This window comes from Lepidochelys kempii, chromosome 7 (genome assembly GCF_965140285.1).
Source record: "Lepidochelys kempii isolate rLepKem1 chromosome 7, rLepKem1.hap1, whole genome shotgun sequence".
In the NCBI taxonomy this organism is placed as follows: Eukaryota; Metazoa; Chordata; order Testudines; family Cheloniidae; genus Lepidochelys; species Lepidochelys kempii.
This window is the reverse complement of record NC_136386.1, coordinates 59,011,349-59,036,801: the sequence shown is the minus strand read 5'-3', so window position 1 is coordinate 59,036,801 and position 25,453 is coordinate 59,011,349. Positions and strand designations below refer to the sequence as shown.

At 46.8% G+C, this 25,453-nt stretch overlaps 1 protein-coding gene across 7 annotated transcripts in view; it reads right to left on the bottom strand.

Moving 5' to 3' along the window:
- The window catches only part of WDFY4 (WDFY family member 4), a 239,735-nt gene that overhangs the window by 28,512 nt on the left and 185,770 nt on the right, over positions 1 to 25,453 (bottom strand). For 5 of the 7 annotated variants that reach the window (XM_073353061.2, XM_073353064.2, XM_073353060.2 and 2 more), the window contains 4 exons: positions 20,413 to 20,566; positions 17,928 to 18,019; positions 8,514 to 8,726; positions 5,422 to 5,569 (listed from right to left, as the gene is read on the bottom strand). In XM_073353061.2, coding sequence (XP_073209162.2) covers positions 5,422 to 5,569; positions 8,514 to 8,726; positions 17,928 to 18,019; positions 20,413 to 20,566 — 607 coding nt within the window. Of the gene's footprint in view, positions 1 to 5,421; positions 5,570 to 8,513; positions 8,727 to 17,927; positions 18,020 to 20,412; positions 20,567 to 25,453 lie in introns of those variants that run through there. The other 2 variants (XM_073353067.2, XM_073353068.2) reach the window with 2 other exon arrangements.

Below are 25,453 nucleotides of genomic sequence, written 5' to 3'. Positions count from 1 at the left end.
ATAACCATTCAAGGCCCTGAGGAAATGGGCAACCATGGGGTTGGTGAAGACGGAATGCCTGGCCACTCCCGGGTAGAAGGCTGAAATGGCTGCAAGGTGCACTTTGATGGATGACGCTGTGAGACCCTGCTGTCTCAGGTGCAGTAGGTACTCCAGGATGAGTGGTATGGGCACCTGGAGTGGGGGTGTACGATGCTGAGTGCACCAGAATGTAAACCTCTTCCACTTTGCGAGGTATGTGGCCCTAGTGGAGGGTTTTCTGCTGCCGAATAGGACCTCTCTTACCAGTTCTGAGAAGAGGAACTCCATGGGGTTTAGCCATAAAGCTTCCAGGCTATGAGGTGGAAGGACTGGAGGTTGGGGTGATGAAGACAACTGTGGTCCCATGTGATCAGGTCCAGAAGTAGTGGTAACATGATCGGGGCATCCACCGACAGCTCCAGGAGTGTGGTGTACCAATGTGGGCGAGGCAACGCTGGTGCCACCAGAATCGTCCATGCCCTGTCTCTGCAGACTTTGAGTAGGACATTGTGGACAAGGGGGATTGGTGGAAAGGTGTACAACAGACGTCCTGCCCAGGGGAGCAGGAATGTGTCCGCAAGCAAGCCCTGGATGTGTTTCTGGAGGAACAGAATTGCGGGCACTTTCTGTTGCTCCGGGTGGTGAACAGATTGACCTGGGGAAATCCCCACTTCTGGAAGATGTAGTGTATGACATCCGGGCAGATGAACCACTCGTGACTGCAGAAGGACCTGCTGAGGTGGTCCACTAGTTCGTTCTGAGCTCCTGGTAGAAATGATTCCTCCAGGTGAATGGAATGGGCTATGCAGAACTCCCATAGCCGGAGGGCTTCCCAACATAGGGGAGAGGAACGGGCTCCACCCTGCCTGTTGATGTAAAACATGGCAGTGGTGTTGTCCATCAAAACTGTCACGCACTGTCCTTGTAGTCGGGCCTGAAAAGTTTTGCATGCTAGCCGCACCGCCCTCAACTCCTTGATATTGATATGGAGGGAGAGCTTGTCCTGCGACCATAGGCCCTGTGTTTGGAGATCTCCGAAATGCACACCCCATCCCAGAGCTGATGTGTCCATTACCAGGGACACGAGAGCTGGGGGCTGTTGAAGGAGACGCCCTCGCACACTGTCTGAGGGTCGAGCCACCATTGGAGGGACTCGAGTATTTGCTTTGGCACAGCGACTACTGAGTCCAGGCTGTCATGCCCCAGGGAGTAGATCAACGTAAGCCATGCTTGGAGGGGTCTGAGCCTCATTCTGGCATGCCGGACCATGTAGGTGCAGTCTGCTATGTGGCCAAGGAGACTCAGGCATCCCCTTGCCTGAGGCCTTGAATAATGTCTGCCATCACTTGGAAGCGGGCCTCGGGCAGAAATGCTCTTGCCTATATTGAGTCCAATACCGCCCCAATGAACTCTATTCTTTGGGTTGGTAACAAAGTCGACTCACATTGAGGAGGAGACCCAGTCTCTCAAAAGTGGATCTGACCAATCGAACTTGAAACTCCACCTGCTCCCTGGTGCAGCCTCTGAGCAGCCAGTCATCAAGGTAGGGGTATACCTACACCTGCCTCCTTCAGAGGAAGGCTGCTACAACTGACATGCACTTGGTGAACACTCGGGGGGGCTATCGACAGACCGAAGGGGAAGACCATGAACTGATAATGGTTGTGGTCAATGACAAACCCGAGGAATCGTCTGTGTGTAGGCCATATAGCTATGTGAAAGTACGTGTCTTTCATGTCGAGGGTGACATACCAGTCTCCCAGATCCAGGGAAGGGATAATAGCACTTAGGGAGACCATGCAGAACTTCAAATTTTCCCTGAACTTGTTGAGTCCTCGCAGGTCTAGAATGGGTCTGAGACTGGGCTTTGGGGATTAGGACATAATGGGAATAGAACCCCTTGCCCCTGAGCTCCTGAGGAACCTCCTCCACCAAAGAGCGCCTGTACCTCCTGGATAAGGAGTTGCTTGTGAAAAGGGTCCCTGGAGAGGGACAGGGAACAGGGGGTGGGAGGGAGGGAAGGAGCAGAATTGGAGAGAATATCCCACTTCTACAGTGCGAAGAACCCAGTGGTCTGATGTTATTTGGGACAGGGCATGGTAGAAGTGGGGTAGACGATTCATGAAACAAGGGGAAAGATCCGGTGTCATGGCAGGTTCACTGTCCACGGGCACACCTTCAAAAGGTCTGCTTTGAGCCCAACGATGGCTTGGTCAGGCCTTGGCCGTGCCCAGAGCGGGGATGGGAAGGCTTGCGCCTTCCATTTCTACCCCCACCCCTTCTATAGAAGTCCTGCCTCGTCCGAGAAAGATAGGGGCATTGTTGTTGCGGCTTAAAATGCCTGCGTTGGGTTGCCGGGGTGTGCATGCCCAACGACTTCATGGTCACCTGGGAGTCTTTAAGGCTGTGCAGCCTGGAGTCCATCTGGTCTGAAAACAGGCCTGCCCCGTCAAAGAGGTCTGTGCCACTGCCTTTCCTTCCTCAACTATTGACACAAATTCAGCTCTGGAGTCCATCGGCACCAGCTCCTTACACTTCAACATGGAGGCCCAAGAGTTGAAGTTATATCTTCTAAGGATAGCTTGCTGGTTAGCTATCCTCAGCTGTGGGCCCGCAGTTGAGTAGACCTTTCTTCCAAAAAGGTCCATCTTTTTTGACTCCTTAGATTTAGGAGTCAGTCCTTGCTGACCTTGTCTCTCTTTCTTGTTTACTGCAGATACCACCAAAGAGCAGGGCTGAGGGTGAGAGAAGAGGTACTCAGACCCTTTAGAGGGTACAAAGTATTTCCACTCAAACCCTTTTGCAGTAGGCGGAATGGATGCAGGGGTCTGCCACAGAGTCTTGATATGGCTCTGGATAGTTTTTATCAGTGGCAGAGTGACTCTAGATGGCCCTCTGGTGCCAAAATGTCCACCATGGGGTCCTCAGGTTCAACCACCTCCTCTGCCTGCTCCTGATTGCCACCAGGGACCTCATTGTCAATAACTGTCACTGTGACAGTAGCTGTGTCCGGCGGCAGGTGAGATGGAGTCCAATATGTGCCGGCTATGCCAGGAATAGAACAAGTTGGCGTCAGAGTCTGATGAGGCAGGCCTAGACCTTGACTACCACGGTGGCGCCGAACGATACTGCACTGGAGACCGGTGACGAGGAGCCAGGGTGGGGGACCAGTGCCACTCCCTTGGTGCCAGAGACTGGTGCCGCTTACCCGTTGGCACTCACCTGGTGCTGGAGACCAGTGCTGCTCCCCTGTCGGTGACAGGAAGGCTCGCGTCACCCTGATGGTGCTGGGGAACCCCTCCTGGAGGCTGGTGCTGGCGATTGGTGTCAAGAAAGGGGTGTTCTGGAGCAATGCCATGGAGAGCGGTGCTGATCTTGAGAGGGCAACTGCCTCATCATGGCAGGTTTGCCTCTAGATGGTACTGGATGATGTGGCACTGGAGGCTTGTCTCTACCTGCCGGGGACTGAGGTGCCGTCATGGCAATCAGATCCCTCACAGCTACAAAAGTGTCCGGGGTGGATGGCAGCTCCAACTCTTCCACCCGACACTGTCTCTCAGGGGTATTGCTGGGAACCAGACTCAATGGTTCCCTTAATGGGCCCGAAGTCGACAGCCCCAATTCCTGAGGTTTTTGCACCAAATGCTCCTGCCTGGGACACACTGCTGTCACACTCGCCAGCACAGTCGCTCTCAACCCAGGAGAACGGCCTTTGTCAGTTTTCCTGTGCCACTCATGCAGCACCAGGGAGTGGAATCAGTGCCAGTTTCTCTCCACAGTCCCAGTGCCAGGGAGCGCCAGTGCCGAGGGTCACTTTGGCCCGAGTCCTTTTTCAGCACTGTGTCTTGTACTGAAACTGGGGCACTCCGCATGGACGCGCCCGATGCTGGGTCCTGACAATCAGTGGCAGATTGGGGACGAAGAGCAGAGTCCATTAAGAGCTGTTTCAGTCAGAAATTCCACTCCTCCTTTGTCTTTGGTTGGAACGCCTTGCAGATTTTGCACCTCTCTGTTTGGCGTGCTCCCCCAGACACTTGAGGCAAAAGTTGTGGGGGTCACCTATCAGCATAGGCTTACTGCAGGTTCCGCAGGGCTTGAATCCTTGAGGCATGCCCCGGGACCAAGGGGAAGGATACGGGATTGGGGCTAGACCGCACTCCCACTACCTAACCTTCTAACTAACAACTACAAATCTACTAACAAACAACTACAAAGTAAGCTAAGGGAAGCACTTGCTATGCAAGTGACCGCAGTTCCAAGGACCACCACTATCGTAAAGAAGGAACTGAGTAGGGGCCAGGGTGGCAGGGTCATATATCCAGTGCCATGAAGGCGTCACTCCAGGGGGCTCCACAGCCAGTCTGACAGGATCGGCTAAGGGAAAAGTTTCCGATGACTGTGCACGCGGCACGCACACCTAATTGGAATCGATATGAGCAATCACTCAAAGAAGCACACACAAGTTCTGTACCTTTAACAATTGCATATTTGTTGTTTGGCTCAATCTGTTTGTCTAGCGTGTCTGTTTCGAATATAAGGACCATCTTCTATTCTGTCTGTACAGCACCTGGCACATGGGGCCCTGACCCTGACCGGGCATGTAGGCACTACTGAGAGAGAGCAGAACTGGTCAAAATGTTTCTTTCCAAAATGTTTCTCCGGCCCCTCAAATAGTTTTTATTCCTTCAAAAATGAAAAATGCCATGAAAAGCTTTTTGGTGTTGCAAAATGTCCTGGTTTTTGATGAAACTGAAAACTTGAACATTTCAACTGTCAAAAAGTCAATATTTTATTTTTTCTCCCTATTTCCCCCTGAAGTCAATAGAATGAGTGAAGGGATTTGAGGGTTTGATTGTTTTTAATTTTTTTTCCTTTTTAAATTTTCTAGCTTTTCAAAACTACATGGGAAAAGTTACAGAATAGAAAAAGGGGGGATGGTAGGGAGGAAAATGAAAAAGTGTGTGTGGGTGGGGGGAACCATGGACATCACTCATTTTATTACATTCCATGCAGAAAAGGGGTGGGGGGAGGGAAGAAAGAAGAAAAAACAACATTTCAAAAATTCAAAATTAAAAAAAAGTTTTGCAAAAATTAAAAAACAAAAACAAAAACCCTAAAATGTTTTTCTGCTTTGGACCACATGAAAAAAGAATGACTTCAAAATTTTGAATTTTTTCATGAAATTATTTCTTCCCCTTTTCAGTCTCTCCCTCTCTATCTATAAATAATAAAAACTACATGACATGGCAACATGGACCTTGAAGGGATCAATTCAGTAGTTTGCTAAAATAAAGCTATGCCCAGCTGTAGGGTTCAAACACATCCAGCTCTTTGCCTGGTCAAGGACTTTTCACGGATTTTTACATGGAAGACGGCTGAATTCGTGGCACTGCCAAGCACCTTTGATTGTGACAGGAGACAGCTTCAGAGTTTGCAGGCTGCTGAGCAATGGAGGCACATGTCCAGCTGATCGCAGAGAGGACGCAGCCTCTTTCCCTGGTGCATTCTTGCCCGTGGCATTCCTGGATGGGTGGGATTTAGTGAAGAGCTAAAACAAAGGGATAACACTTAAAAATATATTTAAAACAATCTGCCACTATGTGTAGTGGACACATCTGTCTCTCTGCGGTACTTCTAAACCCCCCATCACCACAGTATCTGAGCACCTCACCAACTTCAGTGGATTGATCCTCACAACACCCCTGTGAGGTAGGGAAGAGCTGTTATTCCCATTTTACAGACGGGGAACGGAGGCTAAGTGACTTACCCAAGGGCACACTGGAAGTCTGTGGCTGAGCTGGGAACTGAACCCAGGACTCCAGAGACCCAGGCTAGCACCCTAACTATGATTAGATCACAAATGAAACGAGTTTGGTGGTCTCAGCCTTGCCCTGTGAATGCCTTCCTATTGCTTTGCCGATAGCTTGATTCCCTCCCAGCTCTGTGCTCTTCCTCGCTCTGATGGGATTCAGGGGAAATGCAGCCATCTAGCCTCATCTCTAGGAAGTACTCAGCAACAAAATGTCTAGAGAAAATAGCTGAGTGGCTTTTCTTAAGGGGGATTATTATTATTTTTTATATCTCCGCTTCTCAGCCTTTCTGCTGCTGTAGCCTTTGATTGTAAGAAGACAGAGCTTCAGATTTTACAGGGTGCCAAGTAAAGGCAGCACAATGAGGTGAGGAAGTAGCCTCTTTCCCCCAAGCTAAAACTAATGTCAAAATGGTTTAACAAGAGGATAAAGATGTTGGCAATAGGACCATGCAGCTCAAATAGCCCCCTCTGCCTACTTCTGCAAATCCGACAGCAATCCTAGCTTCTCCATGAACACAAAGCCAGGGAGACTGGGCTGCACAGGATGCCCAGTGTAGCCTGACTTGTGCTGCTTCCTGACCCGCCGTGCTGATCCACTGGACCAGTAGAGCAATCGGCGTGTGTTACAGGGGGCAAGGCACAGGCCAGAGATCTACGGGTGGCAACACTCCAGGGGTGAAGCTGCTCCGGGGAAAGCCTGCTCTCTTCTAAAGAATCCTTGCTGCTTTGACAACTCTTGGACGAAAACCTGAGATGGAGCCGGTGTGGAATCTTGGATTCAACCCAACCTCACCCCCCCTAAAGTCCGGGGAGGGTTAGATCCAGAGCTGGTCTGGACACTGCAGCTTAGGCCCATCTCTGTAATGGGCCTGAACCAGAACAACCTGGATTTTCTGATCTGAATCCAGATCCAAAAGCCTGGCAACTCGGTTCCATCTCTGCCTAAAAGCAAACATCCTAGATCCCAATGTAAAGTAAAACTTGCGGAGATGCTAGGAGTCAGCACGCCGAGCTGCCTTCGTGTGTGTGTATAATTCATAGATACTGAAGGGAAGGAGCAGGGTGTGTGTGTTCATACATTGTACACACCCACTAGGAAAATAGACAGCTAAATCTTAGGGTCTTCAAGAATGAGAGGATGGCATAGGCAGCTCTAAACCACCTTTGCCCATCTACGTACACACCCTGAACCTGGCACTTTCCTGAGGACTGCCCTGGGAAATGGGAAATCCTTTACTGTTCTGTGGTACAAAGACAACATGGGCCAGAAAGCCCTGTGTATGCGTGTACTGCACAGACTGGAGAAACAGAGGGCCAGATCCTCAGCTGGTGTAAAGCTCCATTACACTGATTTCTACTGGCTGAGGATCTAGCCCAGAGAACAGTGTGTAGGTGTATTTCCTCCGCTGCATGAGACTTTACTCTCCGAAGCTGGTCACTTCCCCTGCTCACAGCTTGTCTTTCTCCACATGCAATCCCACTTCCGGCCAGCAGAGCCTGGGGTAAGCACTGTGCGTGTGGCGCCTTTATGCCCTGGCAAGGTTTCACATATTCTCTGCTGAGATCTGAACATCCCACAAATAAGGGGCGTCTGAAATCCACCCCAGAGCCAGCTCTGGTGTTTGAAAATGGCCCCTTCTTCTATGACGGGATGAAATATTACCCTGGAACTTAACCCATGTGTTTTCTTTGGGTGCATCTCTAATTCTATTCTGTTCTAGACTATACAGGTTTGTATATTACACTCATCACTGTAGTATCTGAGCGCCTTCACTGAGACAGTATTTTCTTCCCTAGGTACAGAAAGGGGGTGATCTCTCTACCACACAGAATAAATCTCACTTCACAAAGGAGTGTGTTGGCCACAGAACACTTACTGTGTGACCCCGGACAAGTCAGTTAGCCATTCTATACCTCAGCCAACTCTGTACAAGGGGCATAATTGCCCTACCTTACAGGAGTGTTGTGAGGATAACCCCACTGAAGATTGCAATGCACTTTGAGATCCACTGAAGAGAAGTGCTATATAGGAAACCGGTATTTTTCATATTATTAAGTGTACGGCAGGGAGTGGAAATCTTCAGACCTGACTCTGAGCTACTTGCACCAGATTTACACGGCTACAACCTTACTGATTTAAGAAGAGTTATGCCCGATTTACCAGATGCACTTGAGAATAAAATCGGGCCCTTAATTTTCATCTTGCAGAGCATTTAAAGGCAACTACGTGCAAATGGTACCATGGACCATAGGTACTGGCTGTCATAGAACCCGGATCAGATTTGCTCAGTTCACAAGTAAAAATATAATTTGTCTAGCTGCCAGCCCTGCAAGCACACCCTGGGCTGAGAGAGTCAAGCTGAGCTCTTTTCTTTTCATGCACCACCATCAGTGATAAAAATTCTGCAGTCCAAATCGTACTCTGAGCGACACCTGTGCAACCTAACTGTCTCTAGTTCTGCTCTCAGCTACCCCTAGACAAACTCTTTGTCCCTCTCTCCCCATTCACGGCTGGCGTTGTCATTTACACCTGTGCAAAATGTGTGTGTGTGTGGGGGGGGGAACACACTACCAGGTCTGAATGAGTCATCTGTTCTCCTTTTTAACCTGCTTCGTGTCCAGCCCCTGTAATTAAAACAACAAAGTAAACAGATGTGGAAGAACAAACGCGGTGCTGTACCTGTTTTGGTATCTGCCCAAAGTTGCTGACAAATCCCAATATGGTGCTTTTAATGAGAGGATCGCTGGTGTTGTTGAGGTCCACCTTGTCTCCGTAGAAGTAAGGGTGAAAGGTATTCACTGCCTCCACTGCAGCTGAGCCATTTTGCTTATGACCAAAAATGAGATCTATCCATTGATGGAGATGTGCACTAACATAGTCACCTTCCAGCGCCTGGAACCAAGAGCCAAAATTTGTTCAATAAGGTGCATCTGTTTTAGATACATTGCCAGGCTGCCCTTCAGACTGGTTGGGTAAATACAGAGCTTTTAGATTCAGAAATGAGCTCCTTTGGATGCTTCTAATTCCTCTTACACGGTCACCTCTCAGCACAGGCAGGCTCAGCGGACATTATCCCAAAGCGGGTAAGTGGGCTCAGGTGCTAACTCTACCTCTACAGACAGGCGTTCCAGGCCTGGTCATTGTCACAAGTCAAACAAGCTCAGTGGCTTTCACCTAGAGGATACTTTGTTTCCATCACACAATCAATGCACGGTCCCAAGAAATGAGTTTTTGCTACTCAGGAGAGGTGCAGAAGTACAGGGGCACTGCAGGTCAGAACAGAGGGGCAGTGGCAGGGCTGGGTGAAGCCCATTGCTCAAATAGCAGGGGGCGCTGCAAGTGAGGACTGAGTGGCATTGGCAGGGCAGAGTTTGCCCTGCCTTGTGGCCAATACAGTGTCGTTTCCATGCTCCCTGCCATCCCTGTGCTCTGGGAACTCCCAGTGGGGCTGTGTGCCACCATACTGCACCTTGAAGGCACTTAAATATTTACCCGGTGCTTTGAAACTGCAACACGCCATGCCAGTGCCACGCGTTACTGACAGAGCTTTTCCATGTTTCTCTGGCCTGACTCTGTGACGATGCCTGGTGCTGCATTAGCGGGTCTCCGAAGAGCACCCTTCCACCCAGCATGCAGCAGAAACAAATGAGTTAATGGGAGCCTGAAGAACAGCTCATTTTACAGAGCAGACAACTAGCCAAATGCAGCCCGTCTAAATTACTCTGTCCGCAGCGACACGGATTAAAGGGTAGCTTAGAGAACAGGCATGTCATACAACCTGAACAACAAAAACACACAACGCCTGGGCTCCAAAGCTGTTCTCCTTAGTGAGAGCAGGTAGCGTATGAATTACATACAGCAAACTGCTTGGTGCTGGTCAGCAAAGCACAAGGAAGCATCTGACAGATTCAGAGGCGACAGAGCAGCTGTTCAGTGTGTGTTTGAAAGTCATTTTTCCCCAGCCCCACTAGCCACAGGGAGACAAACATGCATTTTAACAGCAACCCTGGGGGCTGCTTCACAGTTCCTCATTTTGGGGTGAACTGGCTCATCACAACTTTATTTTAAGAGCAGCTCTTTGTTCCCCATCTCCTCAGAAGCAAGAACTGGGGTGTTCAACGCTGTTGGAATGGACTTTTTTAATGGTCTTCTTTAGGAACTTAGCGAGATTCAAAGAGGGATTGGGCATTTATACAGACAACAAAAACATCCAGAGTTAGGTTAGAACAGTTCTATTTGGGAAAAGACACAAACCCTTGTACTTCAGGGTTCACGCCTACCTCTGACTACTCAGGGTTAGAGTGAGACCTTCTTGGGAGGCCGATTACCCCATATTTCACTACTGTATGAATCTTGCACCTTCTTCTGAACCTGCAGTGCTGGCCATTGTCAGATATAGGACACTGGGCTATAGCCTGAGTCTGACCTGGTCTACTGCAGATCAGTGTATGGGCAATCTTGTAAACTTGACACTGTTTCTTTGGTGAACTGCACCCAGATGAGAATCTTAGCCATTTGGCACAAGGAACATGGCTTTAGTTGTGGTTCTTTAAGTGCCGAGAGCATGCACAGCACTGCACAAGACACCAAAGGCACTGAAGACCTTACAGTCTAAACAGGCAGACAGTGTAAAATCCACTGTGTGTTTCCAGTCTTTTCTATGGCGAGCAGTACCTGACCAGCTTGCAAATATCTATGAACATATCCTCATAACACCCTTGGGAGTCAGGCCTATGATCCCCATTATACAGACAGGGACCTGAGGCTCAGAAGGATTAAGTGATTTGCCCAAGGTCACACAGGAAGCCTGTGGCGGGGCAGGAAATTAAATCCAGGTCTCTTGAATCACAGGAATCCCTGTGCTTTCTTTGGAGGCAGGGAAGAGCCTGATAAGCAAGTCCAGGGGATGTACAATCAAGGAATCCATGTCTACTGGACTCTAGTGGCCAGACCTACATGTATGGGAGCAGGAAGTGGGTATAGATGCTTCTACAACCCTGCAGTGGGGCTGTTTGGGTGCTCCACCCTCAGCCTCCAAATTTGGGTAAGGACTGGTCTGTCCCTGCCTCAGACTTCCTGTGTGATCTTGGGCAAGTCACTTCATCTCATCTGCACAATGGGCTAATGATGCTTCTCTCTCTCCCTTTGTGTGGTTAAACTGTAAACTCTCTGAGGCAGGGGCTAATTCTCACTGGAGAGGTGGCTGGAAACAGAATTCCTGTTCCACAAGAAATTCCAGCATTTCAAAACTTGTGTCCATTCCCAATTGGAACACACTGAAATTTCTGAATTTCTTGTGGAACGGAGAGTCCAAAAACCCTGTACTCTGAAACCTAAAATCATTGCATTTCGATAATGCCAATGCTTTATAAATGGCAACATTCACTATCCTCCATTGTTTTTTGCAGTGCTGTTGTAGCCGTGTTGATTCCTAAATGCCCCAACAACAACTATGTGGGTGAAACCAGACAATTACTATGCTCTCAAATGGACTCGCACAAAAAGACAAAAACATCACATCACCTGTGGGTGAACACTTCTCACAAAGCAACCATTTTGTATCTGACCTCTCAGTTCTCATCCTCAACGGAAACCGGCACAACACCTTCACAAGATGATCCTGGGAGTTTTCAATTCATAACTTTGCTAGACACTAAAAATTACGGACTCAAAAAGACACTGGATTTGTGGCTCCTTACAACAGTCTATAACCCACTAACCCCTCTTTGTCCTACGACTGCAGAGGTGCTAATTGCCCACTTCACCTTGAACAGTCTCTTGCAAGATGTGTTAAGTCCTTACACTAAAAACAATCTGTTCCACCTTGTATTTACCTGTGACACTTTGATTACCTTTCCAAGATCTGAAGAAGAGCTCTGCATAAGTTCAAAAGCTTGTCTTTTTCTCCAACACAAGTTGGTCCAATAAAAGATATGATCTCCCCCACCACATCTCTCTAACATGTTATAATGAATATAAAATATGATATACATATAAAATATTAAAGAGATAAAATACAACATATTAAAAATTACATTATAACATAAAAGTTGAAAACAAAAGGATAAAGTTACTCTTTCCTGTTGAAAATTTAATTGAAACCTGGCACATTCCCACCAGAATTTTGATTTTGACAAAACTGCATTTTCTGATGGAAAAGTGTTCCGTTGACAATGTTTTGATCCAATCTACTCACTATGTGTGTGTCTGTATGATGCCTAGTGTAATGGGCCTCTGATGTCAATCAGGACCTCTAGGTGCTATTGGAACCCAAGTAAAACAACAACAAACAAGAATATTACTGTAGCTTCTGTAAAGAGACTGGTTAGTTAAAGAATATCTTGTAAATTAAATGGACTGGTTTAGATTACTAAAAAGTGTAGCAATATATAACTGAATCAAGTTACTAGGCATGGGGACACTTGAGACCACAGCACTTATAATAGGAAGCAACTATTCTCCATCTCATATAAATTGGAAGATCATTAATTCACAAGCTTTTGTGCATCGAGACATCAGATTGAGATCTGGTTAAATGCAACCACTGGTGATCATTTTCATCATCCTTTTAAGGTGATCAAAGGGAACGTATTTTAAAAAGCATATCCAAAAGCTATTCAGTCATTTTTAAGTTAACGGAGCTAAAGGAAGAGAGGTAGAAATTTAACTCATTTGGGATAGTATTTAGCTTTTACACTAAATAACTGCCCATGGTTTTAAAGCGAAAACATTCAGGTCATTAATCCATAATATGGACTAAATGGAGCATCTCGATAAAAGAAAATAAAGGGTACCACAGAGAACAAGTGTGTTGTATGATCCGTTTATTGCAAGCAACAAAAAACACTTATTAATGGTTCTCATTAATGTTTCTGGGGGTTCCAGGATGCGCTGAGCATTCTCCAAGCAGAAATTAAGCCAAAGCCATTGTCCTGAAGACCGTACAAACTAAGCTGCCAATCACACGCACACATACTCACATGATTACCTTTGTTCAGGCGCACTACCCCATTGAGTTCAACAGGATTACTCACATGCCCAGAGTGACTCACAAGCATAAGCATTTGCAAGGTTGGGGTTTAAAAGACAGAAAGTACAGGACATGGGGGAAACCTACAAGCCAACTGCAGAAGGTGATAATTGGCCATGTCTTGGGAATACAGTGTTTTAACAACAATTTACTTTTTGCAAGGTCCACAGACTGATTATGACGAGGTTGTGGGTATTTAGGGACAGTCAGTTCTCATAGTGCAGGCGTCACAGCAGAAAATGGCCTTCTGGAGGGATCTGAATGCAGACGGCAGTGGAGAAGCTAACACACACGGTGCTGGCAAAGCAGAGGGGAGGGGGCAAGGAGGTGATGGAAAAAGAGAGAAGAGCAGGTAACGAAGGAAGCTGTTTGGAAGGTGAGGATAAGGGCGGAGGGGGAGCTAGTGGAGAGACTCAAAGGATAGTGCGGAGACTTGGTCCGAATGACAGACACGGAAGATAATTTTCACAGCTGCCTTTGTGTGGCCTGGAGTAGGGGATGTGGGTGTGGACAAGAGGGAAGAATGCATCTTGGGAGTGTTGTGAAGGAAGAGACAGCCGGTTTTGCCTAGAGCAGAGGTGGGGGGGGGGGGGGAAGAGACATGGGAAAGGCAAAGATGATCCCCAAGTTACAGGCCTGAGTGGCAGGGAGGAGGGTGATGTCAACAATGACACAGGCGGTGGTATGGAGGGAAGAACAGGAGCTTGGTGCCACTTCGGGGAGAAACGTACAGTGAGACAGTCAGGGGGAGACGCCTCAGACAGGCCGAAATGCAGAAAGGAATGGAGACAAGTCAGGAGAGGCAGACTCATGAGTGATCAATGTTGAGAGGATTGCTGAAGCCATGGGAGTGTATGACATCACCCAAAGACAGGCTGTAGTGGCAGAGAGGAGAGGGCCAAGACGTGACTGAATGCACCCCTGTATTCACACCCTGCACACTATTATAATAAATATGCCCTGGGAGGTATCATTTGAAAACTAATAACTCGCTCGTCAATAATATCATGGTGAAATGTGTGTAGCAATGTTATATGTAAAGTTGTGAACACAAGCTGAAATAATGTTTGAAATGTGTTTACCAGAAAAGTCTAGGTAAACCAGTTTCTCAAAGACAAAGGACAAGTTGACGCCTTTAGCCAGGTGTCATCAAAGTTGGTAGGCCATCACCTATTAAATAGCCATTCTTTAGCAAGGAAGGGGGTCAGGTACAGATCTGAATCTTAGCAAACAGCATGAAAGCTCTTTCATCATGAGACTCCATGACTCCAACCTCATAGCAGGGATGAACTTTATGTAGGAGTAACCCTCAGGAAAATGCATTCAAAAGGGGAACTGGACTATAAAGTGAGGGACAAAACACCACAAAGGTAACTCTCCCTATCCATCTCTGTCTCCTCTACCTAACACAACAAAATAAAAAGCCTCTGGACTTTGGGAGCAGATCCTGGCCTGAGAATTTGGTCAGCAATGTTACTGGGAACATGTGGGAAGGGACTTCACCTTGAACCAAGTCTAGTTAATTAAGTATTAGTACTAGGAAGCATTTTATCTTTATTTCTCTTGTAACCATTTCTAACTTTAAAGCCTTATACTTGTACTCACTTAAAACCTATCTCCTTGGAGTTCAATAAACTTGTGTTATTCTTTCATTAGAACTTATCCAGTGTTGTCTTTAAACTCAACTATGCGGGTAACTCCATTTATCGTAGAGGGCAATGGACCTAATATATCTGGACTGCCCAGGAGAAGGCTGGACAGTGCAGAACACATATTGTTGGGGAAATTCAGGACTGGGAGTGTGCTGGGGTCACCCTGCAGGTAATAACCTAGGCTGCTGGTGTGTGGATGGTGTGTTGCTGACAAGCTACTGGGGTCAGAGCTGCTGGACTGAGCATGTACAGACACTCAGGGTGTGACCTGCCTGCTGTTTGGCTGGTTGTGAGCAGCCCAGGTGGGTGCTGCAGGAGCAAAGTGTTGTGAAGCACCCCATGTGGCAGGGAAAGGGTGACCCAGCCCCTCACTGGTCTGGATTGTACCCCAGAATCTCATACAAGGGCAGAGCCCTGTGAGACCTCAATGAAGAGCAGGGATTCAGGGAGAAGAACCCAAAAAACGGACACTGAGAGCAACGCCAGAGGAAAATCAGGACAGGACAGAGTCATGAACACCACTGGCTTTTTATTTATTTATGCCGAAATTAGGTAGAGCCTTCACTCTCCCCCAATGACCTTATGGGTCACCACGCCATGCTCTACACCACAAGAACCTGCATATCTCACAATTCACAAGTATGTATTCGCACTAAAAAGTCAGCTTCTACTAGCATTTACCCCACCGCGGTATCTGAGGTAACGCAGCTACGGTAATTCCCAGTCTATGTGCAGGGAAATCCTGCACTCTGGACTCAGGAACACTGTGTCATGGGGAAGACAGGCTTGATGCTGCCTATGCATCAGGTCGTTGATATGTCTGTGGTTTGTTCCACATCTGTCAGTGGATGCAGTGTACCTGACTTAGATCACAGCTAGAGACAGACCTGGACCAAAACTCCAGGTCTGAACCACCCTGAACTCTGCGGGAGTCCTGATTTTGAACATTGAGGCTTGGCCCCCTCTGTAATAAACTCGGTATGACACCAGAATGCATACACAGTGTCAAAAGCAATATGTTACTCTTTCACTGACGAGAGCTCAGCACCATGGCACATCCAAGACATCTTGCCCCAGACAACTTCTAGCAGGGGGACTGCAGCATAGCCCATTGCATCCTTAGCTCAGTCCCTAACTGAATGAGATCCTGTGCGGTGACTTTTGGCCGCATAAGCTTTGTTTAATCATTCTGGGAGTTCAACAGTACCACACAGTCTGTCCATCTCCAGCAAGCTCAGTACAGAATCCCCTTTGCTTTCATCATCACCTAATTTTGTCTGTCCCACAGGAGACACTGCAGGACTTTTCTAGTAATTAATAAATGGAACTGACTGTCATACGCCCCAGTATTATAGAGCTGTTTGCTTTCTGACCTGCACTAAAACCAGTGTAACACAGCTGCAACCCAAAGCACCCCTGTATTCACAACCTACACATGATTGTAATTATCTTGGTACAAAACATGCTTGTGAGGCATCATTTGAAAACTAATAACTCACTGGTCAATGACAGGTTTCAGAGTAACAGCCGTGTTAGTCTGTATTCGCAAAAAGAAAAGGAGTACTTGTGGCACCTTAGAGACTAACCAATTTATTTGAGCATGAGCTTTCGTGAGCTACAGCTCACTTCATCGGATGCATACTGTGGAAACTGCAGCAGACTTTATATATACACAGAGAATATGAAACAATACCTCCTCCCACCCCACTGTCCTGCTGGTAATAGCTTATCTAAAGTGATCATCAGGTGGGCCATTTCCAGCACAAATCCAGGTTTTCTCACCCTCCACCCCCCCACACAAACTCACTCTCCTGCTGGTAATAGCTCATCCAAACTGACCACTCTCCAAGTTTAAATCCAAGTTAAACCAGAACATCTGGGGGGGGGGGGGTAGGAAAAAACAAGAGGAAACAGGCTACCTTGCATAATGACTTAGCCACTCCCAGTCTCTATTTAAGCCTAAATTAATAGTATCCAATTTGCAAATGAATTCCAATTCAGCAGTTTCTCACTGGAGTCTGGATTTGAAGTTTTTTTGTTTTAAGATAGCGACCTTCATGTCTGTGATTGCGTGACCAGAGAGATTGAAGTGTTCTCCGACTGGTTTATGAATGTTATAATTCTTGACATCTGATTTGTGTCATTTATTCTTTTACGTAGAGACTGTCCAGTTTGACCAATGTACATGGCAGAGGGGCATTGCTGGCACATGATGGCATATATCACATTGGTGGATGTGCAGGTGAACGAGCCTCTGATAGTGTGGCTGATGTTATCAGCCTAATAACAGGGCCTACAGACATGAAAGTTGCGATATTACAACAAAAAAACTTCAAAACCAGACTCCAGCGAGAAACTGTTGAATTGGAATTCATTTGCAAATTGGATACAATTAACTTAGGCTTGAATAGAGACTGAGAGTGGCTAAGTCATTATGCAAGGTAACCTATTTCCCCTTGTTTTTTCCTACCTCCCCCCTTCCTCAGACGTTCTTGTTAAACCCTGGATTTGTGCTGGAAATGGCCCACCTTGATTATCATACACATTGTAAGGAGAGTGATCACTTTAGATAAGCTATTACCAGCAGGAGAGTGGGGTGGGGGGAGGTATTTTTTCATGCTTTGTGCGTATAAGAAGATCTTCTACTCTTTCCACAGTATGCATCCGATGAAGTGAGCTGTAGCTCACAAAAGCTGATGCTCAAATAAATTGGTTAGTCTCTAAGGTGCCACAAGTACTCTTTTTCTTTAAAGGGATGTGTGTTTACCTCAATTTACATGTAAGCAGTAAACAGGACCATCAAGACAGCAGGGGGAGGAGATGGCAGGAGACAAAGCACTTTGCATTTGAGCAAACACCAGCGGGGGAAGAAAGAGCACAGAGCTTCCTTCTCCACCAGACTCTATGTCACCTTCTGCACAGCTTGAATAAACTTGACTTGGGAGGTGGGAGGATCCTTCAGAAGAATCCACTTCAAAGATTCAATGGACCACAAAAAAAAAGGGCAGAAAACCCCAAGTTCTCTCTTTCATCTGAGAAGACAAAGGCACCAGCACTTTTGGGCGCTATGGGAGAGATTCTGACCATGAAGGGGGTCAGCCACATGTTGCTGGAAGACAGGGGCTGGGGGTTGGGGTGAGAAAGGCCATCTTGAACAAAGCCTTCAACCAAAACTCTCTAGACTAAGTTTTAGACTTTTAGATGCGTGTTTTCACTTTTGCTTGTAGCCATTTCTAACTTTCGCTCTCATCCATGAACTCACTTAGCCTTACACTGCTGCCGCTCCCCTGTCGACTCCGCCTGCGCCTCTTGTGGTGGTGGAGTATGGGAGCCTATGGGAGCGCACAGTGGGGTCGATTTATCGCGTCTAGACTATTTGTTTATTAACAAAGAGCTGAGCTACATACTAACCTGTCTATGCAAGTGGATAAACTTATAAGGGTCTCCATCCGCCCAGGGGGGCAGCTGCACATCCCCCAACACAGTTCCGTCCTGCATGCTGCCTGCAACATTTACAAAGGGAAAATTAGATACAAGAACGAGCCGGAGTCATCGCCCAATTGCAAATGGAAATCGAGCTTTTCCAAAATCCAAGAGAGCTTGGGGGCCTGAAGAAGGTCAGATAACTTCCTATTCCCACTGGTTTTCCTTTGTGCAATTTTGGGTTCTAGGAAAATATGGATGAGGCCTCCTAAAATACTGCAGGAAGCTGTTTCTCCAGGGATTCCCAGTCCAGTTTGGTACATCTAGAGTGATCAAATAGCTGAGAGGACATTTTAGTGAGAATGCAAACTCGCGGGTGCTTGCCCAAAGAAGAACCTGAGAAAGATCTCTCTTTTCTCATCATTACCATAATAAAATCACACATGTTCTCAACATGAGCTCTGTTCTAGCCCTGACTATGGACTGGATCCAGGCAAACCTGTCAGCACCTGCTTTATTGAAACACTATCATTCTATGGGCCTCAGCACTGGCCAGTGCTAATCACTGGAGATAATTGCTAAAACAGCCCATTGCCAGCGATTTTCACAGATTCCTGGATTCCAAGGCCAGAAGGGACCCTTGTGATCGTCTAGTCTGACCTCCTGCCTAACACAGGCCGTAGGACTTCCCTGAAGGATTCTGCCCTATAAAATCTGTAATCATCCTTTGCCTGCCATTACTTTCATAGAGTGTCCCCTTTTTCTTGCATCATGGGACAGTGTCACAGGGATGTGCAAATCAGTTTTCACTGCACCGATCATCACCTTAAATACCTCAGCCAAGTCCCATCTCTCTAGAGCTGGGCTCTGATCACAAAATCCAGACCAAGGTTAAGGTCCGGACAACAAAGATCTCCAAGATTTAGGAGTGTGTGGATTTGGGTTTCTGCCCATTATAGAGACAGGCTGAATAGAAGGTATAAATGTAAATTTCAGATCTACATTCTGGTTCACCCCATTTGGCTCCATTCAGATCAGGGTCTGGGTTCTGATTTCAATCACCCAAAGGGTTTGACTGTGTTTGGGTCCATTGCTTTTCTAAGGTTTCTCCTCTCAAGGCTAAATCATCCTAGGTCTTGCTGCCTGTTAGCAATCTCTCCCTGCCTTGGCTTTCCTTTGCCCATGGCTCACCTCACCTAGACCTTAAATACTGTAATGTGACCAACATGCAGCTGGACACTGACATGGCTGGTTAAGTTGCCTTGGCTGGCATGAATCTGGGATGATTCTCACATAAGGATGTGAAACATTTGTCTTTCCCCTTAATTACTAACCAGCCAATGTACACTGCAGTGAGATGCCTTGTCTTGCAAAGGTCACAGTCTGCGTGCAGAGTGAGCTGCTTATGTCCTGGGTCAGGAACAGAACACTGCCTGGCCAGCTCTTATGTACTGAGAATTATCCTGGACTTCACTGCTGATTGAGAAAGGGCCCATTGGCAGGGGATGCGTTCAGGATACCATTTACTGAGAACAGGAACCACACTCCAGACCGATCATGTACCCTGAGCTTTTCGGAAGGAGGCGAGGCTGCCTGTGGCAGCGCTGACCAATGGGAGAAGACACAGTAAAAAAGAACCACCATCAAAATCATTTAGCAACTCCTGAGCCCTAGATGAAGTAAAAATTACCAGGTGGTTTATAGACCACAACGTGGGCCACATTTTCAAAAGCAGTCACATAAATGCTTCAGCAAAAACCTGCCAGCATCTGATAAAACAGACATTTCAGCAGGCACAGTGAAAACTTGGAAGCACAAGCCCATTTGAGCCTGGAAAGGCAGGATCTGGAGGTGCACCCTTTGTGGGAACAACTTAGATGGCCAGTGTTGAAAGTGTGTCCCTATGGAGCCTTCCTTTAATGGGAAATCTGACCTGCCTGGAGAGGGAAATCTGCAGAAGATGAGTGTAACTGTAGTGTAACAGCTACACATTCTGTAGCGTGGGCTGTGCAGGAGGCCAGACTAGATGATCACAATAGTCCCTGCTGAACGTGTATGAATTCCTTATATAGCTCTTCTCGAAGCACTTCACAATCTTTCCGTGGACTCAGCTCTGCACACCATTAAGGGGAGATCTATTATCACCACTGTACAGATGGGGAACTGAGGCACACAGAGGATAAGTGATTTGACTAAGGTCACACAGGGTGTCTGTGGCGGGGAACTGAAACCAGTTCTCCAAGGACCTAGGGCAATGACCTAACTAGTGGGCCACCCTTGCCAAGCCTTCTCAATATCTCCACAGAAGACAGCCCTAAAATGGGAGACTGAAACTAAATCCCCTTGAAACTGAGATGCTTTGGGTCTGGATCCAAATTTCACGGCTCAGCCCCAGGTCAGCCAGCCCAGGCAGCCAGATCCCATCTCCCAGCACAACGCCGGTAGGAGCACCCACATTCCACCCAGTACTTACCGAATTCAAAGTGATTGCAGTTGGTTAAGAATTCAGGCAAGTAGAAGAACTCAGGGATGAGCTCCCGGACATCACTCATGTTCTCTCTCGACGCCGAGTCCCACGTGTTCTTCACACTGTGAAACATCCGGTCTGCTACATCAAAACTTCCCCCCTGCAGACAGACAGAGAGCACCAGGCAGTGATCAGGGCTGGATTTCCAATGTTCTTTGTGACCTTACACTAACCAAGAGGCAAATGCTGAACCACAGCCTGTTTTCTAACGATAATCTAGGAACATATCAGGAAGAGCCTGACTCTGCCCTCGTCTATGCAGGTGTAACTGAGAGGGCAACCAGGCCTGGAGACATTGTATCCCTTGCAGGAACTTGGAACCAAGCAGAAATGTGGCTCTCCTACATTAATGCTGATAATGATCATGGCTTTCTGCAGCGCCTCTTACATCCAAGTTCTTTACAAACAATGGACCTGACTCTGGGAAACTTCCTTACTCCCTGACTCAGGAAAGCAATTAAACGCATGCTTACATACACCACAGACACATGATTAATTTTATGGGCGCTAAGTGCAAGTGCCCTTCCTGAACAGGGATGGTTTCATAAAATCAGGGCCTTCGGGAAAACCTCCCATTGATTTAAATCGGGAGTTTTGCCTCAGATGGAGGCCATGATATATTTCAGGTCATCATTTTCAAATGTGCCACAGTGATTTAGGAGCACAAGTCCTATTAACTCCCAAAGGGGTTTGTGCTCCCAAGTCACTTAGGCACATCTAGAAAGCCCCGCCCCTCTTATATTTGTACTGGGATCATGACCCCCACCATCAAAACACATGTACTTCTAGCATAAAGTAACGATCAGCATTAAGCCACTTTATCCAATAGTGAAGACAGCCATGCCTCACTTAAATTGCAGAGGGAAATTTGCCCCATTAAGGATTTCGGTCTCATGCCCCTGCTGCCATGGGATCTCCATTGACTGGAAGTGCTCAGGACTTGCCCAGGCACCTAGGTCTTTCCTTGCAGGTCTCCCATCCACGACCGCCCAAGCCTGCTTAGCTAGTGAGACCTGACTCAAAGCGGAAGGCTGTTTTTCTTAACTCCCTCTTTATCCTAGAAACATGGATTAAAGATTCAAAACGGTTGCACTTCAAGTATGCTGACTCTTGGAGCTAAGGGTGTGGTTCCCAGCTGGAGCAGACATACCCCTGCTAGCTCCCATCGGGCTAGCACACTAAAAATAGCAGTGCAGCCGCAGTCGCACAGGCAGTGGCTTGAGTTAGCCGCCTGAGAACATACCCATGGGGTCTAGATGGGCTTGCCCTCGGCATGGCTAACCTCTCCCACCACTGCGGCTACACTAACAACTCGATGACAGTCAGTACGGTATGTCTACGGGAGCTGGGAATCACACCTCAAGTGCAGACATACCCATTGAGACACTGATGAAACAACTCCGCATGGCCTCTAGATCGGGGCTTGGGGTAACTCCACCATCTAACTCAGAATATTTCTCCAAACACCACCACAGAATATCACACCAAATTCTTCCAAGTCCCAGGCAAATCCTGGAGAATATGGGCTTTCCTAGTATCTTTGAAGGAAAGGTTGGATATAGAAGTTACTTTATTGGGGCAGGAAAGATGATCCACTGGATGTGGCAGAGGTGTGGGACTCGGGAGGCTCAGATACTCTGTGTGATCTTGGGAAAGTCACTTATTCTAGTCTGCGCTACAGTTCTGCACTGGCAAAATGTGGCTAGTCCTTCCTTACCGCCTGTGCTGTGAAGATAGACTCTGTTAATTATGAGGTGCTCAGGTACTATAGTGATGAGGAACATAGAAGTACCTGGACAAATCTATGGAGCTCATTTCACTCCTGCTATTTGCCCACTTGTTATAGAGAAGCCAGGAAGCATTTGGGGACCATGGGAACAGTCCTATGCTCAGCCAGTAGATAGCACCCTAAATTCCATCCATAGGGAAGGTAGGAATAATAGGGCAATTAACAGCAGCTTCCAGTTCAGCTACTGTGTTCCACAATCCTTTTCACCAAGAGAGATGGTAGCTTCAGGTACAGTCTGCATTGGATTCATTTATAGCAGGGCTAGGCCTCACCAATCCAAGGTTGACCCTTGGCCCTTCTCATGTTGGGAGACTGGACCAAATGAAAGAGGATCCAGGGATGCTATTTCTGGAAGCTGAATTCTGGCACTGAGCTGCACTTGGGCTAGCCAGACCATTACGCCTCTCCAGAGAAAACGTTCTCACTCAGGCTTCTTTGGGCCTAATTTTATGTAAGGGTTTGGTGATGTGGGCAATTTGTTTCACATATGGCAGCTTCCCAAGCTGGATTTGAGAAGTCAAAGGCCAGGTAACAGTAAACTTGACCTGGATGCCTACAGGCCACACTTCAGCTGACATGAATCCCCAGTGATTAATTTTGTGAAGGACTAAATTTCCTAGCCACTACTTTCCTACATGCAATCAGCTTGCTCTGTACAGGCACTGACATAAAGTTAGTGTAACCCACTGGTGCATGTGTGTTACAGGTCCCTAGCTCTGCTGATCTGTAGCGGATATGAATTGTGACAGCCCGCAGCTACAGAGGGACATCCCTTTAGCTCAAGCTGTAGCAGTTCATGCTTTTAGCGCTGGAGATCCCCAGTTCGGTCCCAGAGAGGGGAGGGGGGGCATTGCATAAGCACAAATAGTGCCAGATTTGCATGCAAGCCCGGAAGGTTCTGTCTGTTGCTGACTTGTTGGGATAACCTTATTTCCTCTGTTTACCTCTCTCCTCCTCCTGTTTGCTTCAAGAGCTAGATCAAGACTAATATGTCCCTTCTATCTAGTTACAGGTGACTGGGGTTTACCTTTCAGTCTGTTAAATATAAAAGTGTCAGATAAGCATCCACGCAGTCCAAAGAGAGGAGCTGTGTGTGTGCAAAGAACGAGACATCTATCCGTCCACCATATCACACTGCAGAGCAAACTCCACCTTTGGGTAAGCAGGTGCATGCCACTGAAGTCAATGGAGCTTAAGTTTGGAATATGGCTGTTCTGCTCTTGTCCCTGAAGATCTATACTAAGCCGCTCCTGGCCGCAGTCCCATATTTATAACAAAGGGAAACACCCAGCTGTAGACTTAGCAAAGCCGGTTTGGATCAGAATTTTGGTCCAGCCTCATCTCCAATTCACAACACCCATGCATGACTTCCACTCCACTTCCTTGTTTCTTACCCCGCCCACTGAGCATCATGGAGCCTTTCCACTCCAACTCAACGGATCACAAACGGACCTCTGACCAAGATCACACAGGCAAGCCTAGCTAGGAGACAATCTGATGCACAAGGTCATCTTGCTCTTGATCAGTATCAAGCAGGGACCCTTGGAGTCAAATTCACATGGAAATTAAAACAGGGTAGAAGGAGGACTATAAATAAATCAACAGCTAACAAGTATCTCATTGAAGCATATTAAAGGGCTTTGTATATTTAATCTTCACACAGCGCACTGTGTCTGGTAGTGATTGATGCTTTTTCATCTTTTTTTGCAGCTTTTATGAGAACTGATGGTAATCTCCTGAGAAACAATATGATTTGTAATAAAAAGATTACCTGTATTAAATAAAAATAATATATACATAGGAAATGCTGTTAGTGTGACAAATCTGGTTAAAGATATTACCACCAAGAAAAAATGTGATTTTTTCCCTGGCTGTCTAATTCACTTTAAGGAAAAGTAATATCTTTAAAACTTAAGCCTGTATTATTTATAAAGGAAGCAATAACTGATTTTCCCATTTCTTATATTAATACATTTATTTGCATATATTTATATCAGAATTAATGGGTTTTCTCTCTCTTGAAATACAAAAACTGCACTGAGAGGGGAAAAGAAAATCTGGAATTACGTTATGCTTTTCAACTGCGCATTAACATAAACTCTGACAGCTTTTTCATGGGCCGCATGGAGTAAGACCTAGGGCTTTTTTCCTTTCAGTGAAGCCATTTCAGTGATCAGGGATTCAGGTTAAATTAAATACTGTTATAGTCACAGTATGATAGGGGCTGTGCAAAGCAGTTAGGCAAAGAGTTCACAGGGGAGAATCTAAGTAAGAATCAAACTGCGCTCCTATAAGAATTGATTCTGTGGGGGCCGAGCATGTGCCATTGATCATAATGTTAAGGGATTATAATACTGGGTCCTAATAGGGCCTTAAATCCAAGGAGCTCAAAGCACTTCTCAGATGGCTATAAAGAGACGAAGCTTTACAAATTCCCAAGAGAGGCTAACCAGTCATTATCTGCATTTACAGGCAGAGTTTCAGTGACTCATCTGGAGTCATTGAGAGAGCTGGGAATAGAACCTACATCTCCCAAGTCCCAGTGCAGCGTCTCAACACAACAGTCCCCTTCCACTCACATTGAGGCCCATTATACTTAATGAAGTATTACAGGCTCTGGAATCCCTTTTCTGTATGCTACCTTACTAAACAAGACTGTCCTAGCCCCCCATGGATTGCCGGGTGCTATCAGCTCTGTGGACTAGGGGAATTAAGATCTCCAGCCAACTCTGCCCTTTTAAAGGGAGTTGGGTCTGAGATGCTGTGTTTCCCATTCAGATGAGTTCAGACTGGCGGGTTTGGAGCAGGCCCATCACAATAAAGCCTCTCCTCTTCTTAAGAGGCAGCCCTCACCTCATCCTCCTTCTTATCCCTCTAATCACATGACTATTTAGTTTCCTTTAGTGTGGGACCCTATTAAAGGTTCTTTCTGAAAGTCCAAGTACACTGTGTGGTCTGGATCACTCTTGTCCACACGCTTACTGACACCCGCAAAGAATTCCAATAGATTGGTGAGGCATGATTTCCCCTTGCAAAAGCCATGTTGACTCTGCCAACATATCGTGTTGATGTGTCTGATAGTTTCTACCAGTTTGGCTGGTACTGCATTATGCACAATGGCCTGTAACTGTCAGGATGGTCTCTGGAGCCCTTTTAAAAAAATCAGCATTACATTAGCTACCTTTCAGTCATCTAGTA